The following is a 21,679-nucleotide window of genomic DNA, read 5'->3' as shown; positions in this document are numbered from 1 at the left end:
GCAGGCAGGTGGTAAGGAGCGAGGGGTCCTGTACTGTGAGAGCCCCAACTTAGGCCCAGTCCCCTCAGGACATCCCCCGAGGGGTCTCAGACTGCGAGAGGGCACAGGCCGGGGTAAGGGACACACACACACACACACACACACACACACACACACACACACTGCACAAATTTCGTGCACCGGGCCTCTAGTTGTAAATAATGCTGGTGTGAACATGGGTGTGATGGTATCTATTCGAGTCCCTTCTTTCAATTTGTTTCAGTTTACCTATAGCAGTGGAATTGCTGGATCAAATGATAACTATGTTTAATTTTTTGAGGATCTACCATATTGTTTTCTATAGTGGCTATACCATTTTACATTCCCATCAGCAATACAAAAGTGTTACAGTTTCTCCACATCATCACCAACACTTATTATTTTCTGTTTTTTAATAGTTTTTTAAATGAGTGTGAAATAGCATTTCATTGTGGTTTTGATTTCATTTCCCTAATGATAAATGGTTTCAAGCATATTTTCATGTGCTTATTGACCATTTGTATATCTTTGTAGAAATGTCTATTGAAGTCCCTTGCCTGTTTGGATGGCTTGGTTTTTGTTCTTGAGTTTTAGGAGTTTTAAAAAATATATTCTGGATATTAATCCCTTATCAGATATGTGATTTGCAAATATTTTCTCTCATTCTGTGGGTTGCCTTCTTATTTTATTGGTAGTGTCTTTTGATGCACAAAAGTTTTAAATTTTGCTGCAGTCCAATTTATCTATTTTTTTTTTTGCCTGTGTCTTTGCTGTCATGTCCAAGAAATCATTGCTAAATCCAGCATCATGAAGCTTTTCCTCTATGTTTCCTTTTAAAAGTTTTATACTTTTGGTGCTTTTATTTAGGCATTTGATCCACTTTTAGTTCATTTTTTAATATGGTGTAAGATAAGGGTCCAACTTAATGTTTTTTGTGTAGATATCCACTTTTCCCAGTTCCATTAAAGACTGTCTTTTCTCTATTGAATGGTTTTGGCACATCTGTCAAAAATCATTTGACCATATAAAAAGGGTTTATTTCTGGGCTCTCTTGTCTATCCATATGCCAATACCATACTTTGTAGCTTTGTAGCAAATTTTGAAATTGGGAATTGTGAGTCCTACAACTTTGTTGTTCTGTTTCAAGATTGTTTTGGCCATTCAGAGTCCTTTGAGAGTCCATATGAATTTTAAGATGGAATTTTTATTTCTGCAAAAAAAGTCTTTAAGATTTTGATAGGAATTGCATTAATCTGTAGATTGTATTGAGTGTTATGGAAATCTTAACAATAGCAAGTCTTCCAAACCATGAAACTGGGATTTTTATTTATTTATTTAGATCTTTTCAATTTTTTTTCAACAGTGTTTTGTAGTTTTCTGTGTACAAGTATTTTAACTCCTTGGTTAAGTTAATTCCTAGATATTTTATTCTTTTTGATGCTATTCTAAATATAATTGTTTTCTTAATTTTTCTTTTTTCAAAATTTTTCTTTGTTAGTGTATAGAAAAGCAACTGATTTTTGTATGTTAATATTATATCCTGCTACTCTGCTGAGTATTTATTCTAACACATTTTTTTTTTTTTTTTGGTGTGTGTAATCTTTAGGGTTTTCTACATGTAAGATTGTGGTGTCATCTGCAAATAGATAATTTTACTTCTTTCCAATTTGGATGTCTTTTTCTTGCCTAATTGCTCTTGCTTAAATGTTTAGTTCTGTGTTGATTAGAAGTGGCAAAAATAGGCCTCCTGTCTTGTTGACAGTAGAGGAAAAACTTTGTCTTACCATGGCATATCATATTTGATCCATATAGTCATGGAGTGCTATTTATTTATTTAAATAGACTATTTTTAAAGCCATTTTGTGTTCACAATATAGTGACAGAAGGGACAGAGATTTCCCACCCCCTTGCCTCCACACATGCATAGCCTCCCTCATTATCATTGTCCTCCACCAGAATGGTATATTTGTTGTAATTGATGTACCTACATTGACATATCCATTATTATTCAGAGTTCAGAGTTTACATTAGGGTTCACTATTGGTGGTGTACATTTTTGGGTTTTGGGTAAATTTATAATGATGTTTATTCATCATTATAGTATCATACAGAGTAGTTTGACTGCCCTAAAAGTGGTTTGTGCTTCGCCTATTCATCTGTCCCTCTAGCAAGTATTGATACTTTTCCGGTCTCCATAGTTTTGACTTTTCTAAGAATGTGATATAGGTGGAATCATTCAGTGTGTAACATACAAAACGACTGCTTCCTATACAATATGGCAGTATTTAAAAAACCTACAGCATGTAAATGATACAGCCTCTTTGGAAGATGGTGGTTTCTTACAAAACTAAACAGACCCCATATACTCAAGAATTTGCATCCCTTTGGGTATTTACCTAAAGGAGTTGAAAACTTATAAATGAACGTCATACTTCTTAAGTGTCTGTCTCCCAAAAGAGGAAGAGGGGAAAATTTTAAGAAAAAACGAGGTGGTGGATCTAAAATCCCCTGGAAGCTTTTTCCGTCAGTGGGGATTGCTATAATGATAGTCTTCTTCTGTGTCTGCACATCTGCAGTCAGAGGCAGAAGTCAAGGATAGGAAGGAACACAGATCCCTAGTATTTGGAGGACAAGGTCCCACATGCTGGTGCAGGATGCTCCAGGAATACTGAATGGCTGCCTGCCGGGTATGAGGGAGGGATGGAAGAGGTTGTTCAGGTCAGGAGCTGCTACCATAGTAAGAATTGAAATTGACTGAAATTAACTGTGATTTTATTGTCCAAGCCTACCCCTAGAAGCTACAAGCTTTGAAATAGACTCCAGAATTCTAAAATAGTTAATCAGTTATGCCAGTACAATTTTTGTCTAGGTGGGAAGATGGATTCCTGGTGCTTCCTGCTCTGCCATCTTCCATCAACTAATTTTTTAAATCAAACTTTTTATATCTGTTGAAATATATATGCTTATATATTATTTTGACAATAGGCAGCTTTATTTAGAACGATTTCATAGAAATTCTTTAAGAAATGTAAAGACTGAAAATATGAAGGCAATGTTTATTCTCACAACTTTTTAATGAATTAAGATTTTAATTCATTGACATTTTTTAAAGTAAGGTATAATTGTGTTGGAAAGATTTGTATTCTTGATTTTCCAAGTTTTGTGGGTATTACCTCTCTGCTCTTGTTTAAGTGTTTGTCTCTACTTTCCAAATATCTACAGCTAAATATTCTCATTTCCTTTTGGAAATGCTGTTTTCTTGCTTTTTTCCGCCTTTCCATTGTATCAAACTTATGAGGCAGTGAGCCAGTTGTGGGCATGAAATCCTTGGGAGGAGGGAGGAGGAAGTGGGAGGGGCAGCCACAGTGAATGTTTCCCTAAGTAATGTTCAAGTTCTTTAAGAGAAATTACCCTCCTTCCTTTTTAAAAATGCTGTGATATTTTCTTTTAAATAGATTGTTTATTCTCCTGCTAGTCTCACTGGTGCCCAAAAGTGCTAGATAAGAAACCATAAAATTCAGATGTTAAAGGCAGCACACCAAAAATATGATTTCATGAACCCTCACTAAAAAAATATAAGAACAAAGCAAAAAGAAAAAAAATCCTTACACAAAGCCTATAGGAAAATACTGTAAAGGAAAGAAGTCAGTGTTCTTAGTTGCACATGATTGAAAGCAATTCTAACTTAATCAGAAAATAATTTTTTGAAAAATATTAGGTAGTTCATAGCTCATAACTAGAGAACCAAACTTTGAAGATTGAGATGCTAAGGGAAGCAAGACATGGCCAAGAGGTTACAGTAAGAGTAGTCTCTGTTTAGGACATTGCCGCTTGGACGCATGCTGTCCCAGGTACCGCTGCCGTGACTGGGTATTATTGGTGACTGCTCATATACTTGGTGACCGCTCTGGAGATCTTAGAATAATCTCTGACTTCTCTGTACCTTATTCTCACTACCAGGACTCAGTGTCCAGAGCAGGAAGACCTGCATGGTCTGGCCTGCACACTTGAGAGAAAGATTGGGAAGGGAGTATTTGCTTCTCACTTCTTGAAATTCTCTTCAAATCGGAATTGTTTTAAATGCTTAGCAGCCTAAAGATGACAATATCCTTTACAAATTTCTCCTACATTACACTTCATATCCTCAAACCTCCTTCCCAAAGATATTTGTAATTAAAAGTTTTATATATTCTTTAAAAAATTGTTTTCATCTTATACCTGCATTTTAAGAAAAAGAAATGGGAGGGAATATACTGCATACTCTTCTGCATCTTACTTGTTTTTATTTAACATACTTAGGAATTTTCCATGTTGGCAAGAAGATATAATTGGTTCTTTTATTGGCTGTTTTTTATTCCATTTTATCATACCATAATAAATAGTCGCCTCTGATACATATTTGGGTTGTTTCCACTTTGTGGCTGTTTAAAACAGTGCTCTAAAAACCTTTTCACATGCATATCTTGGTATCCTTTTGCAAGTACATCTTTAAGGTAAATGCTTAGCAGTGGAGTTGCTGGGACCAGTGGGTCTGTGTTTTAAACTTTTACCCTCAAGAATGGTATCATTTTATATTCTCACCAACATGTAACAGAGTGTTGTTGTCTTCTCACAACCTTGGCAAACTGAATATTATCAAACTTAAACTTTTTGCAGTTTGTTATAATTTGACTTTTTAGTACATTTTTTCAGTTGAGGGGTAAACAACTTTGTGATGTTTATTGGCCTTACATATTTGGTTTGTAGGTGTGTACTGACCCTATCTTCAACTGATTTATTTATTTATTTATTAAGGGGCCCCCTCCCCCGCCCTGACTGATTTTTATGATCTCTTTGAAAAATAAGAAAATTAATGGTACTTTTTCTTTAGACACTTTTATAATGCCCTGCCTCTCTTGCCATTTTAATTTTATAAGATTCAGATGAAGCAGTGATAAAGAGCTTGGCGGACTATCTCTGTTTTGAATTATTAATTGCTTATTATCTGCTTTACAAATATATATAATCATGGAATATCAAAGATTTTTCTGTTGATAGATGTTTGTTAAGAAACATCCTTAAGAAATAGTCTTGCTTAAGTAGCAATTTAGAAAATGCTTTTAATTTAGAGAAATGTTGCGCACTCACCACTCTTGAAATCACCCTCCTTACAAATATGAATCAGAGCAACATTCTCTTGGACAGCGAAGATGGAAGTGAAAAGGGAATTTCCTGCTCTTTTTCTGCCTCTAGCATTACACAGCTGTCTAACTTGTGGAATTCTGCCCTCTTTATTGTTCTTTCTGGTCTAAACATTTCCCCAAGTCCAAGCCCTTTCTCTTGTATTTACAATTTTTATGTTCTTTTATGTACACTATTTTATATTCATTCATCTGTGATTATTTCCTTTCCCCCCACCTAGTTATTATATGTACCTTTTAAATCTGAACTTCGTGGATAAATTCTTTGCAGCTATGTTGATTGGTCTTCTTAGATAACTTTTGTTTTTTTCCTCTTTTGTGGGCCATTTGTAATTGTTTATACAGAATTCTAGTTATAGTCTTTCCTTTTTGATTTTTGAGTTATGAATTCATAGCCTGTTATTTAAATGAAGCTTTTCAAATCCGTTTTACTGATCTGTATCATATCTAACTACGCCAGTATTTCCTCCCTTCTCTGACGTGAACTCTAAAATTATATGAGCACTTTCTCCGTTTCCTGGCATTTGCACTCAAACTTGTTCTTCATTCTTAGTTAGAAATATGTCCAGTGTTGTAGTTCCCTTCTTTATTAATCTACTGAAAAAAGAAAATTAAGCATATCAAGAATTTAAAAAACTGCATATAGTTAAAAATATTTTGACAATTTTGAAGACCCCAGTTATTGTATCTTTTCCTCTGTTTCAGTTTTATGCTCTTTTCCAGGAATATGCCAATTTCTACCACCTTTCTAATAGGCATATATATTGTCTTCCAGTGGATTTTTTCATACCTATGTAACTTTTAGACTTTTGCTTTCCAATATAGTAGCTTTTAGCCACATGCAGCTATTTATGTTTAAATTTAAATTAATTATAATAAGATAGATTTATTCATTTTCATTTGTACTAGGTCACATTCTTTTTTTTAAAATACATTTTTATTAATTTCAGAAAGGGAGAGAAAGAAACATCACTGATGAGAGAGAATTATTGATCAGCTGCCTCCTGCATGCCCCAAGTGGGGATCGAGCCCACAACCCGGGCATGTGCCCTGACCGGGAATCAAACCATGACCTCCTGGTTCATAGGTTGATGCTCAACCACTGAACCACGCCGGCCGGTCCATATCTAATGCTCAGTATTTACATGTGGCTAGTGGCATTTTCATCACTGTGGAAAGGTCTTTTGGACTGTGGTATTCTAGACAATGCTGTTTTGCTTTTCATTCTAAAAAGTTATAATTCCCAAAGATCATGTGCTCCTTCTGTTATCTCTGATATTAATCAAAAGAAATTTGAAATTTTTTTGAAGTGGGTTGCATTTTACAAATTGATAGTTATCAAATTGTTTTTAAATAAACTATATTGAGTTATAACTTATATGCAATAAAATGTACCCATTTAAAATGTGCAGTTTAGTGAGTTTTTGACATATATATGCACCCCATGTAAACATCACTACAGTCAAGATTTAGAACATTTCTGTTACGATAAAAAGTTTCCTTTTGCCTCTTTGTAATCAGGCCTCAAATCCTGTTTCTAGGAAATATATAAATCTGCTTTCTCTTACTGTAGATAAGTTTTGCCTGTCCTAGAATTTCATGTAAATGCAGTCATATAGTATGTACTCTTTTGTGTCTGGCTTCTTTCTCTTAGCATAATAATTTTGAAATTTATCCCTGTTGTTGCTTGTATCGGAAATTTTTTTATTGATTAATATTATTCCATTTTATGGATATGATATGATTTATTCACTCACCTCTGATGGACAGTTGGGCTGTTTTCAGTGTGGATCTACTATGAGCAAAGCTGTTAGGTGCATGCATGTACAGGACTTTTGTGGATATATGGTTTCATTTCTGTTGGTTAAATACCTATGAGTAGAATTGCTGGACCATATGACATAGATTAGTGGAACAGAATAGAAATTCCAGACAAACTCACATGTACATATTTTTTTTATGAAGGTGCCAACATAATTTACTAGGGAAGGGATACTCTTATTAACATATGATGCTGAAACAAATGGATGTCATTATGCACATTAAATTAACCTTTACGTCTCATAATAGACAAAAATATCCTTAAAATGGATTATACATAGAAATATAAAAGTAAAATGTAAAACTATAAAATTTTTAGATAAAAACACAGATCTTTATGACCTTTGATTTAGTCAAAGATTTCTTAGTACATACAAAATTAAACATTATAAGAAGAAATAGACAAATTAAAATTTTCTTAACATTTAAAATTTCTTTTCTTTGAAAGATACCATTAATAAAATAGCAACCATAGTCTGGGAGAATTATTCACAATGCATATCTGACAAAGGACTTGAATTCCACACAGTATAAGGATGCTCGTACAAATTCATGGGGACAACTCCAAGAAGAAAAGGGCAAATATGCAAACAGAAGCATTTACAAAAGAAGATATATAAACGATCAATAAGCATATGAAAAGATATTCAAAATAAGTCAGCAAAAAAGTAAAATGAAAACAGTAAGATGCTGTTTCATGTTTACTGGGATAACTAAAAGTTTAAAGGTCTAATGGGTTGGCAAGGATGTAGGTCAATTGAAATTCACACACATGTTGGTAAAAAAATGCGAAGTGATACAACTTCTTTGGAGAGATGTTTGGCAGTTTCTTATTCATATTTTTAATAGCCCTCTGCATTTTTTCAGTGGGTTATAGGTCATTTGTTTCTTTTCCCTCTGGTACTGAGGATCACTATCTTCAAGCAGAATTTAATATACAGCTTATTTGTGCTTTTTTATTTAACTCAAGGTAACATAGGAGAAAGCAGGCAAGAGTTAAAAGTACGATTTTCAACAAGATACTTTATTTTCCTTGTAATGGATAATTAATTTTAATTCTGAGAACTTGAAAATGACTAGGAGAAAATAGTTAAGGACTAGAATATTTGGAGCTTGTCTGTACCAATGGGACTATTAAGGCAGAAATTATTTGAGTTTTGAAAAGAAAAACAATTCAATTTTATGTTTTAGTAGTAGCCTTTATAGGTATATTAGAGTTCTAAGAGCAAATGTTGATTTAACATAAATTCAGCAGAGGAAATAAATGGTTACCAAATAGTGTAGCTATAGAAAAATGTAGTAAGTAATTATTTTGCTTTTTTCTTTTCTTTCTTTTTTTTTTTTTTAATAATATATTTCTTTATTGATTTCAGAGAGGAAGGGAGAGGTAGAGATAGAAACATCAGTGATGAGAGAGGATCATTGACTGGCTGCCTCCTGCACACCCCCCACTGGGGATAGAGCCCGCAACCCGGGCATGTGCCCTTGGCCAGAATTGAACTTGGGACCCTTTAGTCCGCAGGTTGACGCTCTATCCACTGAGCCAAACTGGCTAGGGCTGCTTTTTTCTTTTCAAATGTTTTCTTTTTTTTCCTTTTTTTTTTTTTTTTAAAACCTATTTTTGGATTAATAGGAGCTGTCCAATGTTCTTAGGCTATTTTCTTTCTTTTTTTTTTTTAAGTGAGTATTTTCTTTTTTGATATATTTTGATATTTTTACAGAGAGGAAGGGAGAGGGATAGAGAGTTAGAAACATCGATGAGAGAGAAACATCGATCAGCTGCCTCCTGCACACTCTCCACTGGGGATGTGCCCGCAACCAAGGTACATGCCCTTGACCGGAATCGAACCTGGGACCCTTCAGTCCGCAGGCCGAAGCTCTATCCACTGAGCCAAACCAGTCAGGGCCTTAGGCTATTTTCTTAACTGGATACCTTAAAAAGAGGGTTTGCTGCTGGGTTTGTCTCAAGCTGCTAGAACCATTTGTTGTTAGGATTGTGGTTGTCAGACTTGGGGGTTTTTTTAGCCCTCTGTCTACAGTAGTGCTTGTCACATAGCATGTGCTCAATAAATATTTGTTAGATGAATTTTTATCAATTTCCCAAGCAATTGAAAATGATACAAAGCTCTGATGACTAGTATACAAACTTTAGTATTAGTATGTCCCAATGCCAAGCAAAGGTACACCAAATTGACCTTTAAGAAACACAATGACTCTTGGACTTTACAGTAACACTTGGATTTAACCCAGTGGAATATATCTAGTTTGTCTACATAAAACCTTTCAGTGGAATGAAGGATTAATTAGTTATTATTAAAACATGGAGAAAGTATGGCCAAAGGAAAGAAAATGAATGTAGTTAATGAACTTCATATTTTTGACAAGACCATTCCTGTTGTGGAGATAGAAACATCAGAATGTTAGTCTGTTAAAAATAGCTTCATTTACCTTAACTCTTTTCTTTTGATTCCACATTTAATCAGCAGCATTCTGATTTCACTTTTCAAAGGTCTGCTTGTGGTGAGATATTGAACTGGTGATAATGATATGAATAATTTAGTTCATGTGTCAATTGGGTTTTTCAAGTAAATGAATATATTTTGGTTATGGTCATTATGATATTTATAAATCAGTTATATAACATGAGTTTGAATTTGTCCCTGAAAAAAAGCACCAGTTAATATGCTGATAAGATGAGGTCTAAAGAGGTAGGGGATCAGACCCTGATCTACCACAGTAACTTCACCAAAGTAATAACTGAATTTCTTAGGCCTTTTCAGAGTCAATATAAAACTTACCTTGCAACTCAGACTCTTTTCCTTCTATTGGAGTAGTTAGTTCAGGAGCGTGGTATTAATGTATAGAGAGCCAGCATTTGATTAATGTAATCTTCTTTAGATGTGAACATTGAATAGTATAGTATTTTGCCTGTAGAGTGCTCCAACTTGTATAGCCAGAATATGTAAACATTTACTGTATTTCATATATAATCAAAGTCAATTTTGAAGTTGCTCTATAATCACTGACATTCTTAATTGGAGTGTTTAGTCCATTTATATTTAATGTAATTATTGATAATATTTTGTTTAAGTCTACCATCTTTCTATGTAGTTGTGTGATATTCACGCATTCATTCACTCTCATTCCTCTTTTTCTTTCCTCTTTGGAGTCAATAGAATATTTTTAGGTATTCCATTTTAATTCTATAGAATTTTTAGCAGTACGTGTGTGTGTGTGTGTGTGTGTGTGTGTGTGTGTGTGTGTGTGTGTATTTTAGAGGATACATATACGTATATATTCAGTTAGTGAGTCAGGAATTCAGAGGAGGTGTGGTGAAGATGGCTTATCTCTGCTCCACAATGTCTGGGGCTCTATAGTTGGGAAGACAGTGACTAGAGATGAGTTAGCAAGTTTGGGGCTGAGTCATCTAAAGGCGTTTTCACTCACATGTCTGGTAAATGCTGGCTGTTGTCTGTGTCTTCATTTGGCTGTTGGCCAGAAACCCCTATACTTGGCCTTTCCAAGGTGTCTTTCCACATAGTCAAGTTTCCTCACAGAATGGCAACTTGGTGCCAGGATCCATAGTCCAAGGTGGAAGGTGCATGGCATCTTTATGATCTAGCCTTAGCAATCACTTAATGTAGCTTCTGCCATATCTCTTGGTTGAGGCAATCACAAAGGTGCACCCAGGTTCAAGGGGGAGGAACCATATACTCTATCACTTGATGAGAGAAGTGTTAAGGTTATGTTGTTTGAAGAGCATGTGGGATGGGAGATGGAATCATTTTTGGAAAATAAATCTCCTACATCTTTCTTCTACAGTCTCCAATCTTCTGTTGAGACCATGCACTAGTTTGTTTTTTTCAGATATTGTACATTTGAGGCCTAGAATTTCTGTCTTTTATAGTTTCTACATCCCTGCTAAGACTTCAGCTTTTCACTTACTATAATCATTTTCCTTTACATCCTTGTATGTATTTGTAGTAGCTGCTCTAAAGTCCATGGCTGCTAATTCTAACATCTGGTTTGTCTTGGAGTCAGTTTCTATGGACTGCTTTTGTTTTTTTTTCTTGGTCATTGGTCATGTTTTTCTGCTTTGCAGGACTAGTAAATTTTAACTATATGTTGAATGTTGTGGATGAGATGTTGTAGGAATTATGGGTTGATACTTCATTTAAGGGTTCTGGATTATTGCTTTCTTTCATACCTGAGTTTTATTTTAGCAGGCATTTAAATTAACGTTTAATCTTCTGGTATTGTGAGGCTTAGTTTTCTTTGTTGAGGCAGGCCTATTTCAGTTTTCTCTTTTGTCTTAGGGTGTGGTCCTTACTCCTAGGTGTGGCCTTTCTGGGGTCCCAACTGAATACCTGAAGTTCTCAGTGAAATCTCTCTACTCTGGCTGGGCCAGAAAACCCCTCCCAGTACTGTGCTATCTCTAGTGTCATCTCTGTTATACTTTCAGATTCTGCATATATGCAGACCAACCCTAAGCCAAGGTCCTGAGGTGAATTTCCATACAGACTTCTGATAACCCCTTTCTGTTTATCCCCTTTTTTCTGCTACCCTGTTCTACAAATTCTTGCTGCTTTAGCACCCCAGAACCCTGTTTACCTAAGTGAAATCTTTGTTTTATTTCCTTTTGCTGTGTCAGAAAAGAGCCTGCGAGCAGAGATTAAGGCAATCATGGGTGTTACCTCTTGTTTCTCTCCTTATTTTTAAAAAAATTATTGTTGAAAGTATTACAGATGTCAGCTTTTTCCCCATTGACCCTCTCCTCCCCTTGACACTCCCCACAAGCCTTCACCACATTATTTTCTGTGTGTATGGGTTATACACATCTATATATATAAAAGTCTAATATGCAAAGTGTCCCCTCAGGAGTTCGACCGGGATACCGCGAGTTCAATTACTCGCTGTGACGTGCGCTGACCACCAGGGGGGCAGCGCAGAACATGGCGGGCGACCACCGGCATGGCAGGGCCTGAGGGAGCGAGGGAAAGAGGAGGCGGGGAGGCGGAGAACCGCACAGTGGCGGCACACAGGCGGTGAGGGAAGGAGGAGGTGCGGAGGCAGAGGACCTGATTGGCCCTGATCACCAGCCAGGCTAACGGACCCTACCCATGCACTAATTCTGTGCAGTGAGCCTCTAGTATACATATAAGTTCTTTGGTTAATCTCTCCCCCCATCACCCTACTTTCCCCCTCTGAGATTCATCAGTTTGTTCCATGCTTCTATGTCTCTCTGGATCTATTTTGTTCATCAGTTTATTTTGTTCCTTAGATTCCACATACGAGTGAGATCATGTGATACTTATCTTTGACTGGCTTATTTTGTTTAGCATAATACTTTCTAGGTCCCTCCATGTTGTCTCAAAAGATAAGAGGTCCTTCTTTTTTACAGCTGCATAGTATTCCATGGTGTAAATGTACCCAATCCTTTTTCTTTTTTTAAAATATATATATATATATGTGTGTGTGTGTATATATATATAATATATATATATTTAAATTAAATCTTTATTGTTCCTATTATTACAGTTGTTCCTCTTTTTCCCCCCATAGCTTCCTCTACCCGGTTCCCACCCCACCCTCTGCCCTACCCCCCTGCCCCCAACTGTCCTCATCCATAGGTGTATGATTTTTGTCCAGTCTCTTCCCGCGCCCCCACACCCCTCCCCCCCTGAGAATTGTCAGTCCACTCCCTTTCTATGCCCCTGATTCTATTATATTCACCAGTTTATTCTGTTCATCAAATTATTTATTCACTTGATTTTTAGATTCACTTGTTGATAGATGTGTATTTGTTCATAATTTGTATCTTTACCTTTTTCTTCTTCTTCCTCTTCTTAAAGGATACCTTTCAGCATGTTCAAAATTACTTTTTATTAAATTTTACCCATAAATTTGTATTGATTTTCTCTATAAATGGCAAATAGAGTAAAAATTTTTATATTTTCTCTCTCATTAATGACAGATATTGCTAATCAATCATGATATTCTTTCTCAGTCTCCAACCTCGATGTTGTCTTAATAGCCTGACTGTTGCATCTCAATAAGCCACCACCAATTTGATGCCTATTTGCCATCTCTATTGTATTTCCTTGTATTGTTTCAATCACTGTTACTTTGTAGGATATTTAATTTTATGGAAGATTATCTTAATACTTTTCTAGAACTGAAGTGATTTTTAAAAAATGATTTTTAAGGAATCCAGTGATTATTTAGTAAGTTCTTAGTACTTCTTAAATGGAGCATAGAAAAATAAAAAATTGGGAAGCAGAAATTCTTAGCAGTTATGCATATAATAAATAATATTTAAAATTTTAAAGAGAATAAAAAGTTTGCTTTGAGTATACATTATAGTTACCTAGCTAAAGTGACATAAGAAGTGTCGAGAAATTAGAGAATGGACTTTCTATGGCTAAAGTCTCTAGGAGGGATGTAAAAAGATAGTATATCCAGCATTTTAACACATTATTCTGTTTTGTTGGCTATTCTTTCTGACCCAGATTTGTGATTTTGTGATAGTGTGTGCCAATATATTTTTTTTTTAAGTCCTCAAGATAGATAGGTTTAGTATGGATGAAGATGTAATTAAGAACAGCCTCAGGAATCTTTATAAATAGGAATCTCATTAAAATTAATTATTTCTCAAGGAGGACTGTTGCCACATAAAAAGAACTCTGCTTCTTTTTCTTTAAATTCTTTATTGTTTGAAGTATTACATAAGTCTCCTTTTTCCCCCATTGAACTCTCCTCGGCCACCACCCCTCCCAGCACATCTCCCCCCAAATCTGTGTTCATTGGTTATGCTCATATGCATGCATACAAGTCCTTTGGTTGATCTCTTACCCCCCCTCACCCCACCGCCTTCTCTTATAGGTTGGACAGTCTGTTCGATGCTTCTATGACTCTGGTTCTATTTTTGTTCATCAGTTTATATTGCTCATTATATTCCACAAATGAGTGAGATCATGTGATATTTGATGTACCACAGTTTTCTAATCCACTCATCTGCTGATGGGCACTTAGGCTGTCTCCAAATCTTAGCTATTGTAAACTGTGCTGCTGTGAACATAGGGCTGCATATATCCTTTCTGATTGGTGTTTCTGTTTTCTTGGGATATATTCTTAGAAGTGGGATTACTGGGTCAGAGAGGAAGGGAGAGGGAGAGAGAGATAGAAACATCAATGATGAGAGAGAATCATTGATCTGCTGCCTCCTGCACGCCCCCCTCTGGGGATTGAGCCCGCAACCCAGGCATGTGCTCTTGACCGGAATCGAACCTGGGACCTTTCAGTCCACAGGCCGATGCTCTAGCCACTGAGCCAAACCAGCTAGGGCTTGCCCATTTTTTGATTGGATTGTTTATCTTCCTTTTGTTAAGTTTTATGAGTTCCCTATAAATTTTGGAGATTAAACCCTTATTGGAGATAACATTGGCAAATATATTCTCCCATGCAGTGGGCTTTCTTGTTTTGTTGATGGTTTCTTTCACTCTGCAGAAGCTTTTTATTTTGATGTAGTCCCATTTGTTTATTTACTCCTTAGTTTCCATTGCCCTAGGATCTGTATCGATAAAGATATTGCTACGACAAATGTCTACCATTTTGCTGCCTATGGCTTCTTCTAGGATTTTTATGGTTTCCTATCTTACATTTAAGTCCTTTATCCATTTTGAGTTTATTTTTCTGTATGGTGTAAGTTGGTGGTCTAGTTTCATTTTTTTGCATGTATCTGTCCAATTTTCCCAACACCATTTATTGAAGAGACTGTCTTGACTCCATTGTATGCTTTTGCCTCCTTTGTCAAAATTAATTGAGCATAATGGCTTAGTTCAATCTCTCAGTTCTCTGTTCTGAAGAACTCTGTCTCTTATTTTTTCTAATTTAAATATATATATATATATATATATATAATCTTCATCAATTCTGTACTCTTGGAAAATAGAATAGGACAGAACATTTTTTTCCCTTGAAAGTAGCATATGCTTATGTTTTAACAACACAATTGTAGAAGTGTTGAAAGTGAATTTGTGAAAACCTCCATCTCCGTCTCTGAAAACTAATGATAACCAATATGACCACTTTAGTATGTAGCTTATCCTCTAGACTCCAATTTAATATGTATGCATGGCTGCCAAATGTGGATAGTGTTCCCTGGAGCTGGGCAAAGATATGTACATATCCTTATTAATGTAGCGTTGGTTTATGTATTAGATTAAAAACTTTAAGTTACCAGACTTAGAATGAACTAAAAATGAACTGTTGACCCTCCAAAAGACCTTTTTTTTTCTGCTCACATTTACATTGTATTCTTTTTGTGAGAAAGTTTTTTTGCAGATCATTTGTTGCTTACTCACTTTCTCTCAAAAGCAACCCATGGAGAAAGATATGGCAAGTAGCAATGAGTTGTTTTCTAAATTTTATAATCACTTCAAGTAATTTGTGCTTGTTTTGGTCATTCCAATTACCCTCAGCACATTAAAATACTGAGAAAAGACTAAAAGTATAAAGCTTTTTGAAGAAAATGTAGAGGATATTTTTATGAATTTGAGGAGTAGGGAAAGATTTCTCAGAGAGGATACAAAATTCTAAACAAAAGAAAAATTTAGTATGTTGGATTTCATCAAAATTTAAAATTGTTGATTATTAAGACATTAAGAAAAGGAAAAGACATTGTCAACAGGAGCAAATTTTTATGATACATATATCTAACAAAGGACTTGTACACAGAATATATAAAAGACTCCCATAAGTCAGTAATAAAAAGATATTATTAATTTGAAGAAAAAGAGCCATTGACTTGAATAGACATTTCACAAAAGAAGCTATTACAAATGTTTAATAAGCCAATGAAAATAAGCCTAACATCATTAGTCATAATAGAAATGAAAACTAAAACCCCAACAAGTTATATCATACCCATTAGAAGGGTTAAAAAAAACACATAAACAAACAAACAAACAAAAACTAGCACCAAATGTTGATGTGACAGTGGAGCAACTGGAATGCTTTTGAAATGTTGATAGGATTGTAAAATGGTACAATTGGTTTGAAAAACTATTCAGTGGTTTTTCATATGGTTAAACATATATCTACCCTTTATACTCTTATTACCCAGCAGTTCTACTCCTAGCTATTATTTAATTAAAGGAAATGAAAGCATATGTCCCCCAAAAGACTTGCAGAAGAATGTTTATGTACTGTATTTATAGTAACTCCAGACTGTAAACATCCTAAATATCCATCAGAGAAAAATGGATAAACAAAATGGTGTTATATTCATTCAATGGAATAATGTAATAAAAAGAATGAATTATTGATATATGGAATAAATTGAAAAATATGAAAAACATTAGATTAAGTGAAAAGCCAGATACAAAAGAATACATATTATATGATTACATGTTTATGAAATTCAAGGCCAGATTAATCTATGGGAATATTGGTAGCTACCTGGGAGCTTGGTGTAGTTTTGAGGACAAATGGTTATGAAGGAGTTTTTCTGGGTGGGGGAAGTGTACTTTATCTTGATTGGGGTGGTTGTTAACAAAACTCATAGAATTGTACCCTTAAGATATGTGTATTTCAATGTATGTGAATTTTACCTCAGTTTAAAGAAAAGTCCAAAACTACAAATTGAAAATGTACAACAATGTAGAAGATAAAGAGGGTAAAAGAGACAGTGAAAGGGTGTGCAGCATTTTCCGACAAGTTCCCAGATCTAACACACATGTTGGCCAGCTTCAGACCACACCAGAGTACACACCCATCTCACATACAGATGGCAGACTCTGCAGGCACTAGAGCCCCACTAAAGCAAATCCTTTTTCATGGGGTTAGCCTCTTCACAATAACCCCTCTGCTATAACCGTGGTCATTCCTCACAGCCAGTCAGCCTGAGAATCAATCCCTCCCACTGAAGTACAAACAGCAAGCAAGGTTCAACTACAACAGGAGGACACACAATCCACACAAAGAGATACATGCACCTGAAGTAAGTACTCAGCTCGGGTGACCAAGGAGATTTTGTGCCCAGGCTAACTCTATCAAGATTGGGAGATGTAGTAGCTCAACCTAATACATAGCAGCAAACCCAGGGAGGCGGCCAAAATGAGGAGACAAACATTTCCCAAATGAAAGAACAGCAAAACTCCAGAAAAAGGACTAAACAAAATGGAGATAAGAAATCTATTAGATCCAGAGTTCAGAATACAGTGTTGTTGTTGTTGTTTTTTAAATGCTTTTATTGATTTTTTTTATATATAGAGGAAGGGTGAGAGATAGAAACATTGATGAGAGAGAGAGACATTGATTGGCTGTCTCTTGCATACCCACTATTGGGGATCAAACACACAACTGGGCATGTGCCCTGACCTGGAATTGAATCAGGGACCTCTTGGTTCATGGGTTGATGCTCAACCATGCCGCTATGACTGGCTGGGCCAAAACACTGGTTTTAAGGATGCTCAATTAACTTAGGGTAAGAGTAGATGAACTCAATGAGAACTTAACAAAAAGATAGGAAACATAAAAATGAAGATAGAAAACATAAAGGGCCAGTCAGAAATGAGGAATACAGTAACTGGAATAAAGAATACATTAGAGAGAATCAATAGTAGATTAGATGAAGCAGAGGATTGAATTTGCAATTTAGAAGACAAGGTAGCAGAAAACACCCAATCAGAACAGCATAATGAAAATAAATTTTAAAAAAATTGAGGATAGTTCAAGGGGCCTCTGGGATAATATCAAATATACCAACATTCATATCATAGGGAAACCAGAAGGAAGAGAGCAAGGAATTGAAAACCTTTTTGAAGAAATAATGTAAAACTTTCCTAACCTGGTGAAGGAAATAGACATACAAGTCCAGGAAGTGCAGAGAGTCCCAAACAAGATGAACCCCAAAGACACATCATAATTCCAATGGCAAATGTTAAAGACAAAGAATCTTAAAAGCAGCAAGAGAGACAATTAACTACAAGAAAACTCCCATAAGACTGCTGGCTGACTTCTCAACAGAAACATTTCATATCAGAAGGGATTGGCATGAAATATTCAAAGTGATGAAAAGCAAGGACCTACACTACATTACCCAGCAAAGCTATCATTTGCATGTTTTGTTTTTCCTGGAGTTACAACTCATTTTCCGCCCTTTCACTCCCTCTTTCTTTTTAACGTTAGTTTCTATGTTCTTAACTTTAATTCATTCTAAACTTGCCCCCAGCTATATAAATCTCTCAATATGTTTCAGCACATTTGATATTGCATCGATTTATTTTCTCTAGGAGTCTTCTGGTCTGCCTTAATCTGGATTAGTTGTTCTCTAGGCTTGATGTAATGCTGTCTGCTTGAGATGTTCCTTCACCATCATTCTTTTCCCTTCTCATGAGTTTGACTCTTCAGTTCCTGGAACTTGTCATCTTCTTTCATGGTTTACCATCATTATTTTGGTGTAGCACATTTTCTAGTAACTCCCTGAGAGAGAATATACAGGAAGCAAAATTATTTGAGACATTGCTTATTTAAAAATGCCTTTATTATATATTCACACTTGATTTATAGTCTCTCTTGGTATGGAATAATTTTCCCTCAGAGTAAGAAAGTTTTGCCCAATTTTCTTTTAGCTGCTAGTGTTGCCATTAAAAAGGGCGATGTCATTATGATTCCAGATTCTTTTTATGAAATCTATTTCCTCTCAAGTAGCTTCTAAAGTCTTAATGTTTATCTCTTCAATATTCAGGAACTTCACTATGATATGAATGCCTTTATTTGAGTCTATTTTCATAATTTTTGTGGATAGTCTTTGTGTCCTTCAGTTTGGAAACTTTTTTTTTTTAATATTTTTATTGATTTTTTACAGAGAGGAAGGGAGAGGGATAGAGAGTTAGAAACATCGATGAGAGAGAAACATCGGTCAGCTGCCTCTTGCACATCCCAAGGTAACACGCCCTTGACTGGAATCGAACCTGGGACCTTTCAGTCCGCAGGCCAACGCTCTATCCACTGAGCCAAACCAGTCAGGGCCAGTTTGGAAACTTGTGTCCTTCAGTTTTGGCTATTTTTCTTGAATTTTCTGTGCTTTTCTATTATTTTCTCTGGAACTCCTATTCATATATTGAACCTCCTGGACTTTAAATCTTTTAAAATCATACCTCCTGTTTTCCATTTGTCTTTTTATTCTATTTATCCTGATATTTCCCCAGACTTATACTTTTCTAATTCCTCATAGGATTAAACAAATGCATATACATAATGTACTTAGTTAACATAGTTCCTGGCATATAATAAGTTCTTGTGTTGCCTGTAGTTGTTGCTGTTGTTAGTTTCTTAACTATTTTGAGGGAGAGGTCTTTAGTCTTGATTCTTTGACTTATTAACTATATATGACTTTGATCAAGTTCTGTAATTTCTTTGATACCTACTTCCCTCTGTAAAATATGGATAAGCTCTATCTCAGATGTTTGTGAGTGAGCATCAAATGAGAATATATATGTGAAAGTTCTTAATAAACTTTGTAATAGTTTAAACTATTACAGAGTTGTTAGTTTCTACTTACATCTTTCAAATATCAAAAGTTTTTAGTTTGAAAAAATGATGGCTTTCAGGGTTATTTTTAAGATTACTTGCTTGCATGTGACTACTTCTTGCAAATCTGTATGAATTAGCTAACTAGCTAAATGCTAATACTGCCCTTTAAGAAAGTTATCTCTTAATATGGTAGGCTGATTATGAAAATATTCATCCTATGAAAAGCTATGGCTTTACTTCAGATTGTATAAATCTGTGTAATGTAATAATTATTTAAGAATGACTTGATTACTAATTTTAACCCAAGGAAGGAATATTTATTGGAGTTTATTTATTTCTCCTAAATGCTATTTGAGGTTAGGAAAAATAGAATCTGTCTTTTGGTTTTTCTCAATAATATTAATGTAATTTCAAATGTTAGCTCATTTTTGTTAATGGTGGCTTTTTGTTTGTTTGTTTTGTTTTAAGGTTTTTGGATTCAAAGCATAAAAACCATTACAAGATATACAATCTGTAAGTATATTTTCTTTTTTGTATGCTTCCAAATACTTCTAAAATAAATATTAAATGAAAGTTATTTTCTTAGAATGAGGTAGAGTTAAAGGTATATTTGAACAGAATGTATTCCTAAAACCTTTAGTTCAAGAAGTCTGATAGAGAGCATTGTTAGGTCATTTAGAAAGTGTAGTGATGAGATAAAACAGTGTTGGCACAGATTTATGTTACTTAATGTGCTTTAAATGAGTTGGCATTTAGCCCATCTTTGAGCCCATAGCCATGTAGTAACTTGAAGTGTAAAACACAGTAGAGCTTCTGTTAAAGCATTAATGACATCTTCCAAGGAGGTATGCTACACAGTGAATATAATTTTGTTTATTCTGTATCTCTAAGTCAGTTGATTAAAACAGCTTTTAGGGTAATCTCTAACTGTATATAATATAAATAAGTTACCTAAAATTGTTGAATTGGGTCATTTTTTTGTTTGAGGGAGGAATGTAAGGATTGCCCATTTGATACACCTAGCTCACCTTATCTTTATCTTTAACCTTTTGTTTTTTTCTTTTGACTTTGTGATTAGAGATGTGAAAAGGAAAAAAGGAACTAAAGAAAAATAGGAAGAAAATATTTAACCATTTCTGTCCTTGAAGACTATTTTCCTTTCCCCAAAATACGACTATTTTCTATTTTTTAAACAATGGCATATAATATGTGTTATTTTTCTCCCTGGCTCTTATTTTTTCTATGTGATCTATATAAATTATGCAACAGGAAAATTTTAAATCTGAATTTACTTATACTAATTCACTGTTACAGTTTCATAGAATTTATTTATCAAATGTAAGGACAAGATTCTTGTCTACCTTCAATGAGCATTTAAATCTTTACCAACAAGTATGAAAGATTCTCTGTCTGTTGGCTTGTGAGATGTTGCTTTTTTTTTTAGCTTTAATTGAGGATCTGATCTGATAAGACCTGAGAGTGAAGTAGACACCAATATTGTTCCTCCTAGTGAGTTTTCACTAATTTCTTCAGATTTACAAAGAAGCATTTATCATGTACTTGACACGTTCGACATGATAAAATATGTTGTGGGTCAAGGTGAATAAGATGTGGTTCTAGTTCTCATGTAAATTGTAGTGTAATGTGCAAGGTAAAGTATTATAGAAGAGATAACTCTTGTATAGAAGAGACTGTGTAGAGAACAGACGAAATAGTAATTGTACTCCAAAGGGATGATTTCACACAAAAAAGGATGTTTGAGCTAGGATGAAAAGAATCAGTAGAGGTTGACCTACAGGCCTAGTAGGAGAGGAAATGGCGTGGCAGGCAGAGAGAATGGCATGTGAGAAACTTGTTGGCATAATATGGCATATAATTCATTATGGTCAGATTATGGTGTGTGTGTGTGTGTGTGTGTGTGTGTGTGTGTGTGTGTGTGTGTGTGTAGGCTGTGGTAGAGGTAGATGACAAGATGGAAGAAAGTAAAAGGTGCTGTAGACACACATTTAGGTGGGCCCTAGCTTACAAATGATCTGTACATGTATCATCCTCTTTTCCTGATTAACTTTTCCTACAATAGTCCTTGTTTCAGATGCCAGAGGGTTTCTGTGCAGGACATAAAA

At 35.1% G+C, this 21,679-nt stretch overlaps 1 protein-coding gene across 1 annotated transcript in view; it reads left to right on the top strand.

Annotated features, from left to right (window-relative positions):
• The window catches only part of PTEN (phosphatase and tensin homolog), a 59,527-nt gene that overhangs the window by 7,680 nt on the left and 30,168 nt on the right, over nucleotides 1–21,679 (top strand). Inside the window, exon 2 of the mRNA XM_070432756.1 lies at nucleotides 20,025–20,069. Within this exon, the coding sequence (XP_070288857.1) occupies nucleotides 20,025–20,069 (45 nt within the window). The remainder of the gene's footprint in view (nucleotides 1–20,024; nucleotides 20,070–21,679) is intronic.

Source organism: Myotis yumanensis, unplaced genomic scaffold, assembly GCF_028538775.1.
Source record: "Myotis yumanensis isolate MYYU_CA2020_CCGP unplaced genomic scaffold, mMyoYum1.0.hap1 SCAF_13, whole genome shotgun sequence".
NCBI lineage: Eukaryota > Metazoa > Chordata > Mammalia > Chiroptera > Vespertilionidae > Myotis > Myotis yumanensis.
This window is presented reverse-complemented; position numbering and strand designations above follow the sequence as displayed.